The sequence below is a fragment of the Pseudopodoces humilis genome, chromosome 5 (genome assembly GCF_049639895.1).
Source record: "Pseudopodoces humilis isolate 2021_Gansu_Grassland_sample_001 chromosome 5, ASM4963989v1, whole genome shotgun sequence".
In the NCBI taxonomy this organism is placed as follows: Eukaryota; Metazoa; Chordata; class Aves; order Passeriformes; family Paridae; genus Pseudopodoces; species Pseudopodoces humilis.
In genome coordinates, this window is record NC_142204.1 from 50,933,329 (window position 1) to 50,950,997 (window position 17,669).

Consider the following 17,669-nt stretch of genomic DNA (forward strand, 5'->3'; position numbering starts at 1 on the left):
TGTTTCTATTTCTTATAATAAAATTGATCTGTTTTCCAAAGCTCAACTGAGCTTTATAATCTTTCTCTGTAATCAAAATCCATTTCCCTGTGTATGAGTTTCAGTTGATTTCACATCATCATTAACTGCTATTTTTGTTTGTGTGCATATAAAACTGTTTGAACTAAGTTGTTTCTGTGTGTTTTGGTTTAACCTGGTAGGCAGCTGAACACTACACAGCCATTCAGTCATTTGCACAAAGGAATGAGGGAAACGATCAGAAAATAGGTAAAACTTGTGGGTTCAGAAAAAGACAGTTTAGTAGAATGGAAGAGGAAGGGAAAATATTAATAAGTACACAAAGTAATGCACAATGCAATTTCTCAACACCCATTGACTGATGCCCTTCCCAGGGCAGCAGCTGCTGTCATCCAACCAATTCCCCCCTGTTTTATTGTTCAGCATGATGCCATACGGTTTGGAATATCCCTCTGGCCAGTTGGGGTCAGCTGTCCTGGCTGTGTCCCCTCCCAGCTTCTTGTGCCATCATCCTCTCTGGCAGGGAAGAATGAGAAGCTGAAAAGTCCCTGACTTAATGTAAGTAGTGCTCAGCAACAACAAAACCATCAGTGTGTTACCAATATTATTCTTATCCTGAATCCAAACCACAGCACTGTACCAGCTACTAGGAAGAAAATTAATTCTATCCCACCCAAAACCAGGACACTTGGTTTCATAAAAACATAGGACCACCTGTAGTGAAACAATAACTCAAGCTGGTGGAGACATGAGAAAATATGTACATGCACAGAAACAGTTTTATGAGGCCTTATTTTGCTTTATGATGTGTTAGCAAGAATGGTCAGTCATATGTTTGTATTTCATACATAGTAAACAGGAAAATTTTGAAATGCTGAGGTTAAGGCTGTTCTGGCTGAGTAGATTTTCTTTCAGTCCACTTTTAATATCAGCAGCATTTTTTCTCTTCCACTTTAAGGGTAATGAGATGCTGACTATCTCATTCATAGGGGACTCCATACATATGTCCTAATTGAATCAAATAAATTGTTCATCATAATAAAATACTTTATCTGTATTATGTTGACAAAAAAAAATCTCTGTAGCTGTGATTAATGACATTTTCCTATAAGACATACACAAATTTATTAAGATAATGCTTTGATTTTTGTACAAGATTGATTTTGTACTTTTAAAAATAGGTGAAGGAAAATGGGTTCTAACAGGTTATTATTTATCCAATTAGCAGTATATAGAAAGTTTGCCTCAAAGCAGGAGGGATATATATTTTGCTTATCATTGAGAAATACTAACCAGAGTTTAGTCTTATAATAAAATACCATTGAGTCATGTGTAATTAAGAACAGGAAATATGAAAAGGCAATATTTGTTGAAGTACTTAAAATTCAGCTGTTAAAACAGGAATTTTAACTTATGATTTCTTAATAATATTTTGGAGTTAAGTAGTGTTTTGAACTTACAGGTGTTTAAATTTCCCAAGTGTGGTTAATTTTTAATGATAGGTCTGGTTAAGAAGTGAATTCCACTATGCTTACACAATCTTTCAAACCCTTTAAGCTATAATGGAATTTTTCACACAAAATATTTGCAACAGAAGACAGTGAAAACATCTGTCTGTGTGGAAGTGTTGTTCTTTGTCTGGTAAAATTATAACCTTATGTTTGTCTGATCATTTAGTCATCCTGCAGACAACTGCCCCAACAACTTGAACAGTACATGATTAAGTCATGTGCCAGACCTGTAAAAAAAATGAGGTATGGCTTAGTCTACACACCTAAGCCATCATGTCCCTCATTATTATCATAGAGGTAAATACAGAATCATCTGAGAGCCTTTTGTTCAAAACATTAAATACTACATACCACATGCAACTACTCTGAGTTCATCTAACTGTATAGAAATAAATGTGGTTTTATTTACCATATGTTCAATCACATTGAGAGATTATTTTAATTCATCAGAACTCCTGGGCTAATTGAAGGACATAGGTTTTCTTCCTCAGGCTAAACACCACTTATTTTAGCCATTGAGTCCTCCAAGAATTTGCTAAAAATGAGGCTGACTTGGAAAAGGTGGACTTCGAAAGATGCTTTTGATGGTCTGCATACAGTAAAAAAATCCATCTGGCAGGGCAAGGGCTAGTTTGAAAAGAAGGTAGGATTACCTACAGATTTCCTCTTCATCCACTACAATTTTTTATTTTTTTTTCTTTTGAGGAGAAGAAAAAGAAGAATTTAGATTTTTTTTTTCCCAAGATTTACACATCTCACATCATGGTTGAACTAATGGTTTGAAGCAGGTTGTGGGATGCAGACAAAATCTTAACGAATGGATGCAGTGTGTGTGCAGACATGCTGATGATGTGCTAAGCATCCACCAGCCAGAGGTGCATCACATTACAAGAAATGTACAGCTATCTTTCTATCTGAGATCTCTCGACTTACGAGAGAGCATTCCCTTCAAAATCCCAGCACACAGTCTCTAGAGGATGACTGCTGATATTGTCACATGATGGCTGCGGACTTTAGAGCTCTCTCTCAGAGCTAGTGGGCAGGGACCATAGGTTTCACACACTGCAGTCCTAGTTTTCATACTTTTCAAAAAAACTGTGATTTCACCTTGGAAAACAGAGACAGAGTTAAACAAATATGCCTGATGCCGGTGATACAGTCCTGATGTAGCACATACCTACCTGAACAATCAAAAACTTCATGACCGTATTATCTGGTTTCTATAAGCGACTGACATCTTTAAGGATGACCTCCCCTTTTGATCTGTCTTTCTGTACAACCACAAGTCCACTTTGACTCATTTATTCCTTTCCCACTTGCAGCAAGGCTTGACTATTCTTTTAGCAGACCTGTTTCTAAAAGTAGGTGAATTTCCCTAGTGGTACAACCTGTATTCTTACCCAGTGTGATGTTGCTATCTTTCTCTTATCTGATTTGGAAATAGGCTGAGGGCAGTCTCATCAATCTTGTGATGATATTTGAAGAAGTATGTCAGGGCCTTAACAGTTGTCTGTTTCATCTAGTTATGCTAATTGCTCTAAGGGAATCTGCTCTAACTCCTGTCACCTATTTCTCATTCTCAGAACAGCAGAAAAACAATAGTAATATGCTAAGGCCCACCTGATATTTTTATATAATGCCCAGTATCATGGCATTTCCAGACTAGAGCTGCCACTTTAACACGATTGTAATTAACTTGTTTCTTCTGTTAGAGGTTTATTAAATGACGGCACATAATGCCCTTCCATCTCCAGACCTGACCAGAAAGGTACCCCAGGGCAGACTTGAAAATTTGTTCATGGGTCCACTGTTTATGTATATGTATCTGTGCAGGTATAGAAAAATTTCAAAGCCCTAAAATGCTAAATCATGTAATAGTGTAGACTGGAATGTGTGTATGTGTTTTGCTCTAATTTTGACATAACAAAAAAAAAAATAAGATAAAGAGATCTTAATCTTTGATACTCTGCAGTGTTTGAGACTTAGGAAATATTTGGCATGACTCTTCATACCTAAACTGCTAGTGAATGTACAGTGTTGGCAAATCTGTTCATCATGTTCATTGACATTGGCCATGGTTCTTTTCTTCTTTTTTTTTTCCGTGGAAGTTGTTGATCTGCTATTTGAAATCAGTAGTAGATGAGATTAGATCAAATATAGATAGGAGAATGATGAGAATTCTAATCACACTAGAATGAGATAAAAATGTCCCATCTGCCAATTTTGTGTAATTAATAGCTGAATAAGCTTCTTAGCAATTCCCATGTGCTGTGATAGTGAAATGGTGTCATATGATACTAGAAGAGAAACAGTCTTGTATGTTCTACCAACAGCTGTATGTGTGTAACTTGGTAGGGCCTGTTTGTTATTCTGCTAATGATATGTTGGGTTTTTACAGAAATGTTCTCACCCACATTACAAGCTCATGATGTCCTTGCCTGTGAATATCTGAGAACTGCTTTTTAAATAGATACGCATCAAGATACTACAGTGATGGGCTTATGAAATGGAGATTAAAGAGACATGGATATATACAGGCTGGAGAATCAAGAGATTTTGCAACCTAAAATAATTGTTGCTTAAAACCTCAAGTTAACCTACTTTAGAATTAGGACATATTCTAAGCATGGACTGTCTTCCTAATTGTAAATAACTTTATGCATGTGTGTGTCTGTCAGAGAGAGAAAGACAGAATATCCAACCAGTTCTTCCATGAATGCAAGGATCCTTGACTTCTGTGGGTCATGTTATGCTTGATTATGCTTCAGAGGTTTCTTCTGACATGATGTGAAAAGCTGGAAACCCCCTTGGGTTAGAGAGAAATGCTTGTGCAATACAAGCATGAACAGCAGCTGTTTAAGAATTTCCTCTATGAAGAGGCTTTGAGAGGTCCAGGACAGGAGTTAGAAGAGTCTCTATGAGCTCAGGGCTAGTTTTAATTTGTTTGCTACCATACCTAATCTGTCAAGAGCTTCTCTGCAGCCCACAATGTGTAAGGCATGGGAAGTTGAAGGCATTGTCATGTTCATTCTTGGCCATAACATCAGATGAGGGTAGGCTCATCTGAAATTCCTTCTTTTCTGTGGGAAGTATCACTGGTACACTGTTGTGGCTTATTTTTAATCACAATAGGTTAATAGTGCTAAGTGGAATCAGTTTTCAAAACTGTGACATTCCTGAAAGGAACAGATAAATAGATAAAAATGTTAGATGAGTGTAGTCTAAAATGCCTCTACCACATAAAATCTCTAAAAAAACTTTGGAAATACATCCTTAAACATGTCATCTTATGCAGTCTGAGTTTTATTTGCATAATCAAATGTTCAAGGTGGAAGTGGTAAAACATCAAACTCCAAATCAAATTAAGAAATGAAACAACAAAATTCCAACTTACAGGATGCCAGCTATCCTGATTGACAGAGGAGGTAAGAGAAGCTGAGTATTTCTGTGCAGAGAACAGGGCTGTTACTGTCTGATGGCTCTGTGGGGTTTCTTAATCCCAGTTTTACATGTTTGTTTCTCATTGTGGATTCTGGCTGAGCTGATTGGGGTAATTGATTCTGCACACAGTTTCCATTGGCAAACCACAGTGAACCTGGGTTCTCCTACTCTTTAAATTTGTCTTCTATTATCTGCTTCATCAGAAGGAAATGCTAGTCCTATCCACTCAAAATAGGGTAATAGCATTAAAAAGAATGCCCACAACACTTGAGGTTCTGTGGTCTCTCCATACAGAGATGTTTGTTTTTTCAGAGGAATCTATAGAATGAGTGGCAGCATACCCATATTTGAGTTCTTCATTCATTTGTAAGTTCAGGGTAGCCCAGCAGAGACTGCTATACTTAAAGTACTTCTGTCATCCTGGCAGGATTTCTAACTCTCTTCAGGCCATGATGCTTTCTGGTGGTTACATCACACGACTGGACTCTATTGAGATTATCCTCCATCCAAATAACCCCCTTTTCTTTCCCCTTTGAACCTGCAGAAAGGACCATCTTTCTGCAGATAAGGCACATCCTTCGTGGAGTGGGGGGAGGGGGGGTGGGGGTGTTATTTTGGTGTAAATTCTAATGAATCCCATTTATAGAAGACCAATACACACTGTGTAGGAGCAAACCACATGAAAAACTGTAGGGGAAAAAGCAGGAAGCTGCAAGCAATCATGAGAGCAATTGTGTACTAGCAATTAGAAGTAAATATAAACTTAAGCAAAAGAAATTATCACCAAGGATGAAAGATTCAGGGCTAATTTTGCAGCTGTAGCCATCTATAACCTGTACTTTTTGTCTTTAAAGTACATGATACAGCTTTTTATTGATCAAATCACACAGATTTTGCTAAAGGACAAATTTCGTATTAAGATGCCAGGGTACTGGAAGTTCAAAAAGATATTTCTGGAACATTATGAGAAGCATTTAAAAACCTCCTAACTAGCTGTATTCTTTCCTTATCTTTTTGTTTCTGGATTTTAGAGCTTCTAAGTTATTTTTTTTCCATTTGAAGATTCTATTTATAGGTGACTCAACCAACAGAGGGATGATGTATTATCTAATTGAAAGAGTGAATAAGACTCTTCAGGAATGGCAGAAGACTCATGATGTTAAATGTTATCACAATATCAATGAGGGGAAAACATTTATCAGTTACTCCTACTACCCCCAGTTCTGGATGAATGCAAACCAGAGACCGACTTTTGAAAAAGCACTAGAACAGCTGCTGCAGAGGTACTGCACAAACTCTATATCTCCCTTGTTTGTATTATCATTCTATTCACAAATGTGTTTAACACGTTTTTCAATTAAAGTCAGTAATGTGCACAGACCATATTGTGTGGTTAAAAAATAGCTGAAAATTATATCAGGCCTCTAATCAGGGTGCCAGATACAGTTCAGTGAAGTGCAAAGCAATGTAGTTAAAATGTTTGCCATCTGTTTAAAGCAACATGTGTTGTTTTTCTTTTCTGGGTTTCAGATCACGTCCCCTGGAGAACACAGACCAGACCGTATTAATTGTAGGTGGTGTTCAGTGGCTTAATTCCAATCACCTGCAAATTATCCAAAAGGTGTTAAACAGGTAATGTTATGTTCTTGGTGTCACTCAGATGTTTAATATGATAAATTATGGGAAACAACACCAAAAAAAATAAATACAAACTTTTAATTTGTTTTTTTCACAGGTGTGTACTTAAGTGACTGAAAAAAATGAAACATGCATTGTCCTTTCATGTGTCTCTTAAGTAAAAAGTGTATGCTTGTTTGTTTTTTTTGTTTTGTTTTTTAATTTGCAAAACAGGGAAAATCTATCAAATATCCTGGTAATTGTCAAATCCATAGGGATGGGCTTTCACCTTCCAGTGGATGGAATCCATTCTCTATCACAGGTAAGCTACAGTACATTTTGGGTGCTTTTTCATGGAAGACTTGTCATTTCATCATTAATTTTGCTGTCTGGTCAAAATATGTTACAGTATCTGCTGAGCACATTTTAAGTGGATCAAAGGAATATTAATGTTTGTATTTGCTCATACTGCTTAGTAATAATAGGGATTCAAACCACTTTCCTTATTTCATTGATTCTGCTGCAGTCAGAGAGCATTTAAGATGCCATGCTTGGTCCTCTGTCCCAAGAACCAGAAGAAGCTCTAATATTAATCCCACTGCCAAAACTGAGAGATTGTGCTGGAGACAAACAGATTGCTGCTCATACTACATCGTGCATAGGGCCTCCCCAGGCTTCCTCCATGGTTACTGCCAGATCCAATTCACTTGTCTGGCTTGCACAACTCAATAAATCTATCTTAACCCACCTATGAAGCCAGGACATTACAGAGCAGCTGGAATGTACCGGTGAATCCAGCATTATTTGCACGTTAATTGGATGTTACAATCAGTTTAAATCATATCCAAGACTCTCAGAGTAACAAATGTGCTCATTTCAATGCACTGTGTAACTCCCTCAATTCACTGTTTTTGTTTACAGTTTGGACAGTGATTCTCTATTGAACACATAAAATGCATGGATGAGAAGCACTGGAAGGCAGAGTGGAGTAAATGATGCCTACCAGTGCTGTGTGTCATGCTCCAGCTATTCCCAGGTGTTGAAAAGAGAAAATTATTACCTTTCAGAGATTACGTACAGTACTCCTTGTGCGCTGGGGACTAGCGCCCACATCTTTTTGCAACCATAACAAACTGCTGTATTCAGTGTGTGACTTCCTGCTACTCCCTCCCTTCTCTTCGCCACAGAGACTGCCCTGTCTGATTTTGCCCATTCTTTCTGTCTAAGTTAGTACTGCCTATCTGCCTTGTCTCTACTGAATGTCTTCTTATTGATTCAAACAATTTATCTTAATCTTAATTTATATGGAGGTGTTAAATAGAACAAAGTAAGGAAATTGTTGTCATTAACATGAAGAAACCTTTTCATAGGTCCTGTCATAGTTTTCAGTCAAGTTCAATCCTAGGATGAAGAACTTCAGTCCAGGGTATGTGAGGGAAGGATAGAGTGTTAAAGGCTTCCTAAGACTTTTTCTTATTCATTAAATTTACGAAACTCCAGAAATCAGCTACAGTGCATAACCAACATCCTTTTCCCTTTCATAACGGGAATCATATGCCAAATTACCCATGTGGTTTGTATGCTTCAGGATTACCCCAGCAACTCCCAAAGGCCTTTTGTCTGCCGTGTTGAATCCACTGTCTTGCCAACTTTATGGCTAACTTTTTTCCTATTCCTGGTCTTCTTGAAGTATATTCAGAAATAATAATCCATTCTTCAGTATAACCATATTTAAGATACCTATGGCCCTATAGTCCCTTTTAAGCAACTGCCTCAATGAATTTCATTTTAACCTAAATTCTTCTTTAAAGGAGCAGTTTCATCATTTGCTACAGATAAACTTTATAACTGGAACTTTTTTCTGAATTATACTTCATATTAGTGAAGTACATGTTAAAAACCATTACCCAAGAATTGTGTTTTAAACAATCATGAAATCTTCCTATAAAGGAAGCTGGACATCTACTGAAAAGTAATTATAATTTCTGAAAAAAACCCTACATCAGTCTTGAAGTAGTAGCTTTTGTTAAGAGTGAATTAATAGTAATTCATGTCTGTAGTATAACATAATTGTTTATTCAAAATGCAGTTTTGCTATTTTTTTCAATGACACAATAACCTTTAAACAGTCCTTCTGACAACACATTGCAATTTTTTATCTGGAATGCAGGCGGAAGTACAAAATTTGTGGAATGAAAACTTGATTATTCTGGATACAGCAAAAAATTTGGGCTATGAAGTGGTTGACACCTTTGTCATCACCATGGGACGTTACAAAGAATTCCTGCAAGGGAAGTGTGGCTGCCATTTTCATGAGGTAATAGTTTACACTATATTTACACTCCCAGGTATTTAAGATATTTTAACTGTCAGATCTTAGAAACAAGAAGATATATGGTGAGGTCAGCATCTGTCACTCAAAGTTAGGCCTGAATACAATTTGTGGGAAAGTGGTTTGTGTGGTGGCATTTGGCTGTCACTGCTCACAGTGCAAGGCCACCCAAGGACACCCAAGGACATGCTGAAACTGCTGGCATGGTAAAACAAAAATAAACATGCCCTTCTGCAAAGATAACTCATATAAAAATATGTTGCACAGTTTGCAGGTCCTTGTATTATTTGCTACATGTCATATATCTCTGTTGCTTCTGCATGGACTCAGTTTCTCTTTTTACTCAGTCTCACAAGTGTTTGTCTGATGCATTCCTAACCGAACAGCTCAGCACATTCACATCAAACCATACATACAATTAAAATGGAGCTTAAAATTGAAGAACCAATATTAATGCTATATCTCTGTTTTCCTATGTCTGAGAAAAAAATCATCTGTAATTTGTACAGTGATCCACTGTACAAACAGAAGTGTTGATTGTTTGTTCTCACTTACACTGGTAGTCCTGCTTTCTTGACTAAAATCTATAGAATTTTTCGGGAGTGTTATCAGACTCACATGAGCTCATGTGCCATGTTCCAGCTTCACAGCTTGTTTCCACTCAGTCTCCACAGCAGCTCACATGTTTTCAGGCCAGTGCCATGGCCTCTATCCTGCTTTGGGGCCAACATCAGCAGGTGTGGTTAGTTAACCAGTGCTCTACTCTGCTCAATACTTGAGAGGCACAAACACAGCTAAGTGCAAATGAAGCTGGAAAAGAGGGAGTAAATTACAGAGTAGATATTCACATGATTGATAAATAGTCCCATGGAGCAAATGCTTCCCTCCATTTTACCCAGGGAGCTGTATTGACTCTTTTTTTATCTAGAACCCAGATGCTGGGGTTTTTGTGGGTCATTGCTGATGTTTGCCATTTCCACAGATCTTACGAGCGAAACAGAAAGCTTCAAAATTAAATATTTCAAATGCTTTGTATGGAACTGGGTGGAAAAATAGCAGGGCGTAATCAGTCATCAGCATTTTTCATGTACTCCTCCATCATTTTGTATGAGCTCGTGCAGATTTGTTCTTGCTTCTCTGCCGAAAGAATCTCAACAGAGTATGTGTTTGTGGGGAGGATCAGGGGAGAATTTGGCTCACAGAGCTGTTGTTAATGAGATTTGAGAGGTCATTGTGCCTGAAAGAGCCATAGATAGGCTCAGTAAAATCCATCATGCACCAAAAACCAGACTTGATTCTTGAGGAAACCAAAAAGAAAGTCCTTGAGTTCTTTTGTTACTTCATTAGTTTTAATAGTTTTGTCATCAGCTTATTTCTGCATCCTGGCAAGTGGAGTTTCATTAGGTGCTGAAGCAGTTTGCACCAGGAAAATGGCATTTTGCCCCCAAGGACAGAGCCAAGAACACTGTGTAAAACCTCAGCACTTTTCATGTTTTCGGAAACCAGATGAGACAGATTAAATCTTGTACTTTGTACTTTCACTTTCTTTCTCTTAAAAACTGACATTCCTAAAGTCTCGGAAGATGTCACCCCTCTGTAAATGCCATCCGAGCTAAAGTACGGCTGTGCAAGAATGCAAGAGGGCTGGCCATTCTGTGCAGTCAAGAAACAACAACTGAAATGCCTTCAGCAGCTCTCATTTAGTTCCAACTAGCTGGCTGAAGAGAAATCTATTTCCTCTGAATGGCCTGAAGAATTATTTACATTCCCACCAAGCCATTTCAGATGGTCTCAGGTGACCCTGCTAGCAAAGAAATCTCCATCTCTGTAGACTCTACAATCTTTGCTCAGATTTCTAAGGGATCTGTACTTTCAAAGAGATTATACTGAGCTGGGACAAAATATCTTGCATAACCCTGGCACTCACTGCCCAACAAACTTATAGTTCTATGCACACATGAAACCTTGGTTTTTTTATCTAACTCATTCTTTAAAAATGCTTATGAACATTGGTCAGCATTATACAATTATTACAGAAGCTATTTTTAAATTCAGATTTATTTCCTATTTTAATGGCAGTGAAATCATAATCACTACACAGAAATTAGCGACCTTGGGATTTTTGTACCTTAATCCCAGTGGCTGGGTGAACATTAGATTGCATTCCTAGGAGATTATGCCTAACAGGAATGCAGTTTGAGTGATTGGGTCAAGGTGGCATCATTTTGAAATAATTGTAAGATCTAAGGCACTAATTTAGAAAAATGAACCTACAGTAATTGCATGAAAACAAATAATAGTCCTTGGCTTAGCTGTATGAAATTGATCAGAGGATATATTAATTTTCTACATGGATAATTCCTGGTCTATTTTCAGTTCTGGCAGCTCCCTCATAGTCTCTCTTCTCAGTCTTTCAAGCATTTGCACATGTTATTTCTTTACTCACACCTAATTTCGTATGGTTTATTTTATTATGAGCTTCACCACATATGTGTTGATTCTGATTGTTCAGTGAGAGTAAATATACATTATATATTTAAAAGCTAACATGCTTCTGCATAAATATGTGCATTAATAAACAAATTCTGCCTTTTCAACTGTCTGCTGTGATTGATATAGCAGGAAAACTGATGGGCATTAGAGCTATCAAGTTGGCATATACATACTATTTTAAAAATGAGTTAAACACATTTTCTGTCTTCTCTGGGTTTGCCCTGCCTGGGCTGAGGTTGTCTGTCCTGCATATGTGCAAGGTTCTAAAGTTTTGTCTCTCTCCAAGCGACTTCATTATTCACTGGTAACTGACTATTCGCTGAGACAAGACCTTCAGCATTTCACAGGAGATCACCCTCCCAATTGTTAAGCTCCAGACAACCTTACCTTTCACTTTCTCACTCGTTAGTTCCATGAGCATGGTTTTATTCCATACAAGTTGAACACAATAATTCCTGGCCTTTATACATGTTTTAGGGCCCAAGGTGAAGCAGTCTTCAACACTAAGTTACTGAATCCTGTTGTGGTTCTGTCTGTATGGTGTCCCAGGGAGAGGGTGTTAAATTGCACCATAATTCCCTTCTTGGAGAAACACGACACACGAGGGTTTTCATCTCACCGTGGGGCTGGGTCAGGTTTGCATCAAGACCTCAGAATGAGGCATTCTCACAGGACTCATAGCTGAGGCACGTTATATGTACCTCAAGTGCTTGGTATCAGAGCAAGATTAAACCTTTCCACAATTTGGAGCAGTCATGAGTTTGTTTTTTCATATGCTAAAAGTATACACACAAGCTGTTGAGTATGAATTTTATTGTTTTAAGTAAATTGTCTCTAATGAGGAGAACAGAGTCTAATACACAAAGGCATTACAGAGTCAAATGACTCAGTATAATGGGCCTATGCATGTAGATTTCAAAAATTAAGATCTTATTCTTAGTGAGTTTGTAACATTAGAAGCTGGCCATTAAAATAATGTTTATGAGAAACTTGCACCTCAAGGTAAGAGTATTAGGACCCGCTTCATGGACAACTGCCTCAGCATTTCTGCACACACAGCTGTGAGTCTGTCTTTCTAGGTGCAGGCAGAAAGCACTCACATATGTCATTTCTTTTGCAGGTGGTGAAATCCAATCCCTCTGAAGAAAGGCCACACATAACAATGACGTTATCAAGGCACTATACGCTGGGGAAATATTTCGGCAGTCAAAGCAAACCATCACAACTGCAGGACTATGCAACAAATTCTCAGTCCCCATATCATGTCCGAGGTCCAATAAATCAAGTTTATTCTGAAATCCTTCTCAGCAGGCTCTGTGCAAATAAGAGGGAGTTTGTCAGCACATAGCCTCTCTTGGATATAGCACCGAGGCTAGGGAAGTGCCACTGCCTGAGTGACAATTGAAGGACCACTGTGGATTTATGATATGCTTCCTTGATTGACTGCATGCACACAAAGAGACTTCAGGACATGTGTTTTTTTTCCAAAAACCTTATGAAATTAAGATATGCCCTGGTGACTCTGTTGTGTGAAAATGGAAGATGGAGGGTTGCAAAGGAGAGAAGAGGGGAAGGTACTTGAACGATTGCATAAAACTAGAACAGCTGTAGGTCAAGCAAGCGTGTATTATTGATAGTAAAAAGACATATATATTCTCTTGAACATTTGCAAAAGAGCTGTTTTAGGTCTTCAGCACTATCTATTTTTCTATTTATAGACATTGTAATATTTGAATGTATTTAGAAACTGACTACATTCCATTTGAAAGAGTTTTATTTTATATGGACGGGTTTCCCTTCCATATCAAACCTTTTCTGTTTCAACACTTGGTTTATAGAATCCGAAAATGTCTATTAGCATTTTGCTGATGATACTCAGTTTTGAACTCTAGTTTTTAGTGAAAACACATCTCTTCTTTGTATCTTAGATGGAACAGATATCTACTCTATTTTTTTGCATGTTCTGAAGCTAATAGGGAGATAGGTTACCTACACTTGAGACTGATTGTAACTGTTTCAGTGTAACATGTAAATATAGTGAATTTGTTAACATAAATTTATTTATGGTCCTAGTTTAGGAGAGTGTCCATATGCAGGAAGAATGTTTAGGTAAGTGCTTCAGTGTCTACCTTCTCCCGTAAGCCAATCAAGTATTTATTCTTCCTGCACAGAAGTGCCATTTCTTTAATGATTTTTTATAAAACACTTGCCAATGTGTGAAGCCAGTACCACAAACATTAAAAAAAAAAAAGCACACACAAGAATTTCAGGATCTGCTAATTTATCTATCATAAGAAGTGTGTGATATAATGGCAGCAGAATCTACTGCGAGCATCTCTTGCTTGGCACAGACAAGGACCTTCTCTGAATGCCAGTTTCACTTCAGACCTTCTGTGAGCTGCAGTTTCATGCTGTAGGCCAGCTACATCCCCAGTGTTTGCAGACCTGTGGGTTGACACCCCAGGGAGAAGCTGTGTGTTGGTCCCCTCCCACAGTGCTGGCAGCCCCCTCACTCACAGCTGAGATGCCCGATGTGAAACTGTGCACGGTCCAGGATTAGCAGCTGGGTGACAGGTTAGTGGCAACCCATAGGACTGTTGTCCCTACAGATTATCCAGTTATGGAATTTCATTCATCCAGTCACACAGCAGGCAATCAAGACACCACTCTACCACCAAGCATTAGAGAAGGGTGTTTTAAGCAGGCAGGTGCAAGTCTAACCAAGGGTCTGCTGAGTTCTGTGTCGTGCTTCTCTGTCACAATTTTACATATAATCCTCCGCTAGCTTTTGCTTCGGGAAAGGAAGCCACAAAAAATGTCAGGGAATAAACAAATTCCAACAAATAAAAAAACAAAGCAAAGAACTAATTATCATCTTACTTGCCTTAGTAGCACACAGAGGGCTACCCTGTATAGAAGTAGGGCTAGCAATTCACAACACAACATTTAGTATTTGCCTAAGATCCTGTATCTATAAACAGTCTGTATGCCCAGCTCTAGCTCTGTGAATTTGTGCTTCTTCAGGTAAGAAATGTAAAGTTTTAATAGGAAATTCTCTTGCAATATGGAGTTTGGCATCCTAGCTGATAGAGAGTATCCTCCAAAACAGGATCTGGCATTCCTGATTTAAGACACCTTTCACTATATTGAAAAACCTTCTAATTTAGATAATGAAAAAATTAGTGAGATGGTATGATTATATCTGTTTCTTTATAATATGCTGCTGATTGCTTACAGAAAATATCCCCAAATTTCAATGTAAGGTTTTCCCTGGCATGGAGATCTACATGAAAGATGGGTCAGGAGCTGTGTGTAAATACTGAAAATATCAGCATTTGGTTTTGAGCAATATGATTATCTAAAGAATGTAATTATATGCAAATGATTTAATATATTCTCTTGGGTCTGGAAATCCAGGGCTGCACAACCTTAAAGCTGAAGGATAGAATATCATCATTGATATTAGTAGATGCAAAATACAGCCAGATGTCTTTGGTATTAAGATGATCGATGATAGCTGTATTACAGTTCTGCTTCTGATAAGATTTTTTTTTTTGTAGCTCATTTAAATCCATATGCTGTTACTGTTCTTCTTGTTCTGTACATAAATGTTTTTAAGGCATTAACTGGGTTTTTGTGGGTTTTTTTTAGCCAAAACCTATTGCTGAAGCATCAACTTAGTTGTGAAAAAGAAAGAGCTGACTTTGTTATACTGTAGTGGATATCAGTGAATGTGCAATTCATCAGTTCTGGTTTCACCACAAAATGGTTTACATGTGCTGTACACCCAGGTGTCTTAATGTTTTCCAAATCTTAATATTTTTCAAATGTATTAAGTGTATATTTTCCTGTGTGTTTTCTATTTTTTACATGTCTATGTACGTTATTATGTCTGTACAAAGTCATTGGTACAATTTGCAAATTGATCTTTATTTAAACGAGTTCTTAGAATAAGCTTTTTCCAACACTATGTATGATCCACATAGTCTTAGGAATAAACAAAGGATACTAAGCTACATTTTTGTTATTTAACTTTAAAATATATCTAGTATCTCTATGAATGTGAAAGATGAGATTTGAGATTGACATGCAAGGATTGCTTGCTCATATGCATTAAAATTTATGGATTAAGACAATAAAAGGATTACTGTGTTTGAATTCCAGTGAGAGCACATGTTGCTATCTACAGTTTACTCTAGAGTTATTATATCTGCTGTGATATTTTGCCTGAATAAACATTAAAGTGTTCCTATAGTCCATATATCTACCTTAGTCTCATTGCTTACCATTAAAATAGCAAAGGACCTAGCTGTCAGGTTGAGTTCCACCTCCTAATAAAGCCGTGAATGGCCCTGGAATTAGTGGCAGGATTGAAATACTTAGGCTGAGGAACAAGTGCTCTGAAAAGTGGGGTTTCTTGCTCAGTGTCTGCCCAGCAGGATGTGGAGCTTAGAACAGAACTAGGGTATACTTTAAGTAACAGGTAGAGTAAGAATGGAACTGAGTTGCAAAATAAATAGTCTGATATACAGAGCAGTAGTCTCAGTTATTATTGCATGCCTTTAGCACTGCTTTTCCAGTGTCCAGTGAGTTGCAACTCCTCACCTCTCATGTAACTCCATAGATGTTGAAGTGAATTGGGTCAGAGCCTTGCAGGATACTTGGCCACCATGATCCAGTCCATCCTAATAAATATCTTCGGAATAACTGACTGACTTTGGAATAAACAGTATTGCCCTTTTTGTAGGGAAATGCCTTGACAAATCATCCCTGTCATCAGAGTTGCTGGATTTCAAGGAGCTGAAAGGATGGACTACAAATACAACATTTAGTCCTGGTATTCATTTGAAAATTATAATCTTTAGAATAGTATCTTTCACACTGTTTAGTACAAGGCCTTTATTTTTCTCTTCTGTGACACATTAAAGGGACATCAAAGTAAGTTTATTTGCTTAGTGGGTGGGGTAGCAAGGCATCAAATTACCTCAAGGTTGAAATAACCACTAATAGTTACGATTCTATTGCTATGTTGAGCCAAAGAGAATGCTTTGAAGATGCAGATATGTGTGATATTAAGTTGACTGCAGTCCAGGGATCTTTCAGATTACTCTCTTAAAGTAAAGCAATTTTTAGAGGTGCAGTGAACTATTTGGCATAGACTCAAACTGCTAAACAAGTCTCTGTAGGGTCACATGAAAAATATGGTCTTACCTTCTTGTTTGCCTGCTAGCTTTGCATCTGGCTTGTTTTACCTCACTGGCTGTCTGCACCTGCTCTACTCCACATCAGCCTTTCTTTCAGGTGACCTTAGAAATTTGTGTTTTGTCAGACTAGCAGCTTCTGGAAATCTGAGATACAATTTTTGCGGATTCAGTCTGAATCTTCAAAATAAGTTTTTCTCAAGCTCAAAAGCACTGGAATACAGCAGGGGTAGAGCAAGCCTCTTATCTAGGGCAGTGATTTTCTCTGATGAATTTAAAACAGCTGTGTATTAAGTAGTTAGTTTGCACAAGCACTTGCCTCTTCATGGAGTTTGCCTTTACCGAGCAAAAATTCATCTTTCAAACTCCACTGCTATTTTTACCTGTGTAAATCTTCCAAACACCAGAACAGTGTGTGTAAAATGCAGGCATAGCTGTTTATTGGTGCTGGTACATACCCTGAAGCATTTGCTGGTACCTTCACAGTATCCATTTAACAGAAAAACTCTGACTACACAGTAAAAAGACACTGTGCATTTCAGGCTTACTCACCTGTGGTTAGATTGTACCTAAAAATAGTGCTACATGTCAGTCTAGGCCAGTACCTGGAGCTAAGTGCCCTAGAAAACTACTCGGGTCATTAACTGCAGTGGTCAAGATGAGCCTGTGGGGTCACAGCAGGGTCTTCTGCAGCAAGAGTTTCTGTTGTGATGGACTTCTCCCATTTCTGTGGTTTTCCTTCTGACTGTTTGGCCAGCTCTCAGCACCTGTGGGCAGTCCTTCCTGCAATCCCTCAAGCATGTTCAACAGTCTTGGCAAGGGACACCACATTAAGCAGCCCTGAAATGAAGATCAAGCATATGTTTAAATAAAATCTGAACCGAGGTCTTTATGCAACACAGCATTTATTAAGCAGCACCTTCATTTCCTCTACTTCCCTGATGAGGAGCAGGATTCATTCCCTTTCAGCTGAAATTCAAGTACCAAGGTGTTTTACCAGCTTTTGACAACCTTTTTTCCCCACTGCTAGCTTGCCTGAAATGAAGGGGGGGACTG

The 17,669-nt window shown here is 38.0% G+C and overlaps 1 protein-coding gene across 2 annotated transcripts in view; it reads left to right on the forward strand.

The window, feature by feature from the left end:
* CPED1 (cadherin like and PC-esterase domain containing 1) overlaps nt 1-15,666 on the forward strand; it is a 148,333-nt gene extending 132,667 nt beyond the window's left edge. For both annotated transcript variants that reach the window (XM_005519235.3, XM_014248889.2), the window contains exons 19-23: nt 6,033-6,253; nt 6,501-6,602; nt 6,822-6,909; nt 8,758-8,904; nt 12,533-15,666. In XM_005519235.3, the coding sequence (XP_005519292.1) occupies nt 6,033-6,253; nt 6,501-6,602; nt 6,822-6,909; nt 8,758-8,904; nt 12,533-12,760 (786 nt within the window). In that variant the 3' untranslated portion in view covers nt 12,761-15,666. The remainder of the gene's footprint in view (nt 1-6,032; nt 6,254-6,500; nt 6,603-6,821; nt 6,910-8,757; nt 8,905-12,532) is intronic.
* Nucleotides 15,667-17,669: the final 2,003 nt, after the last annotated feature.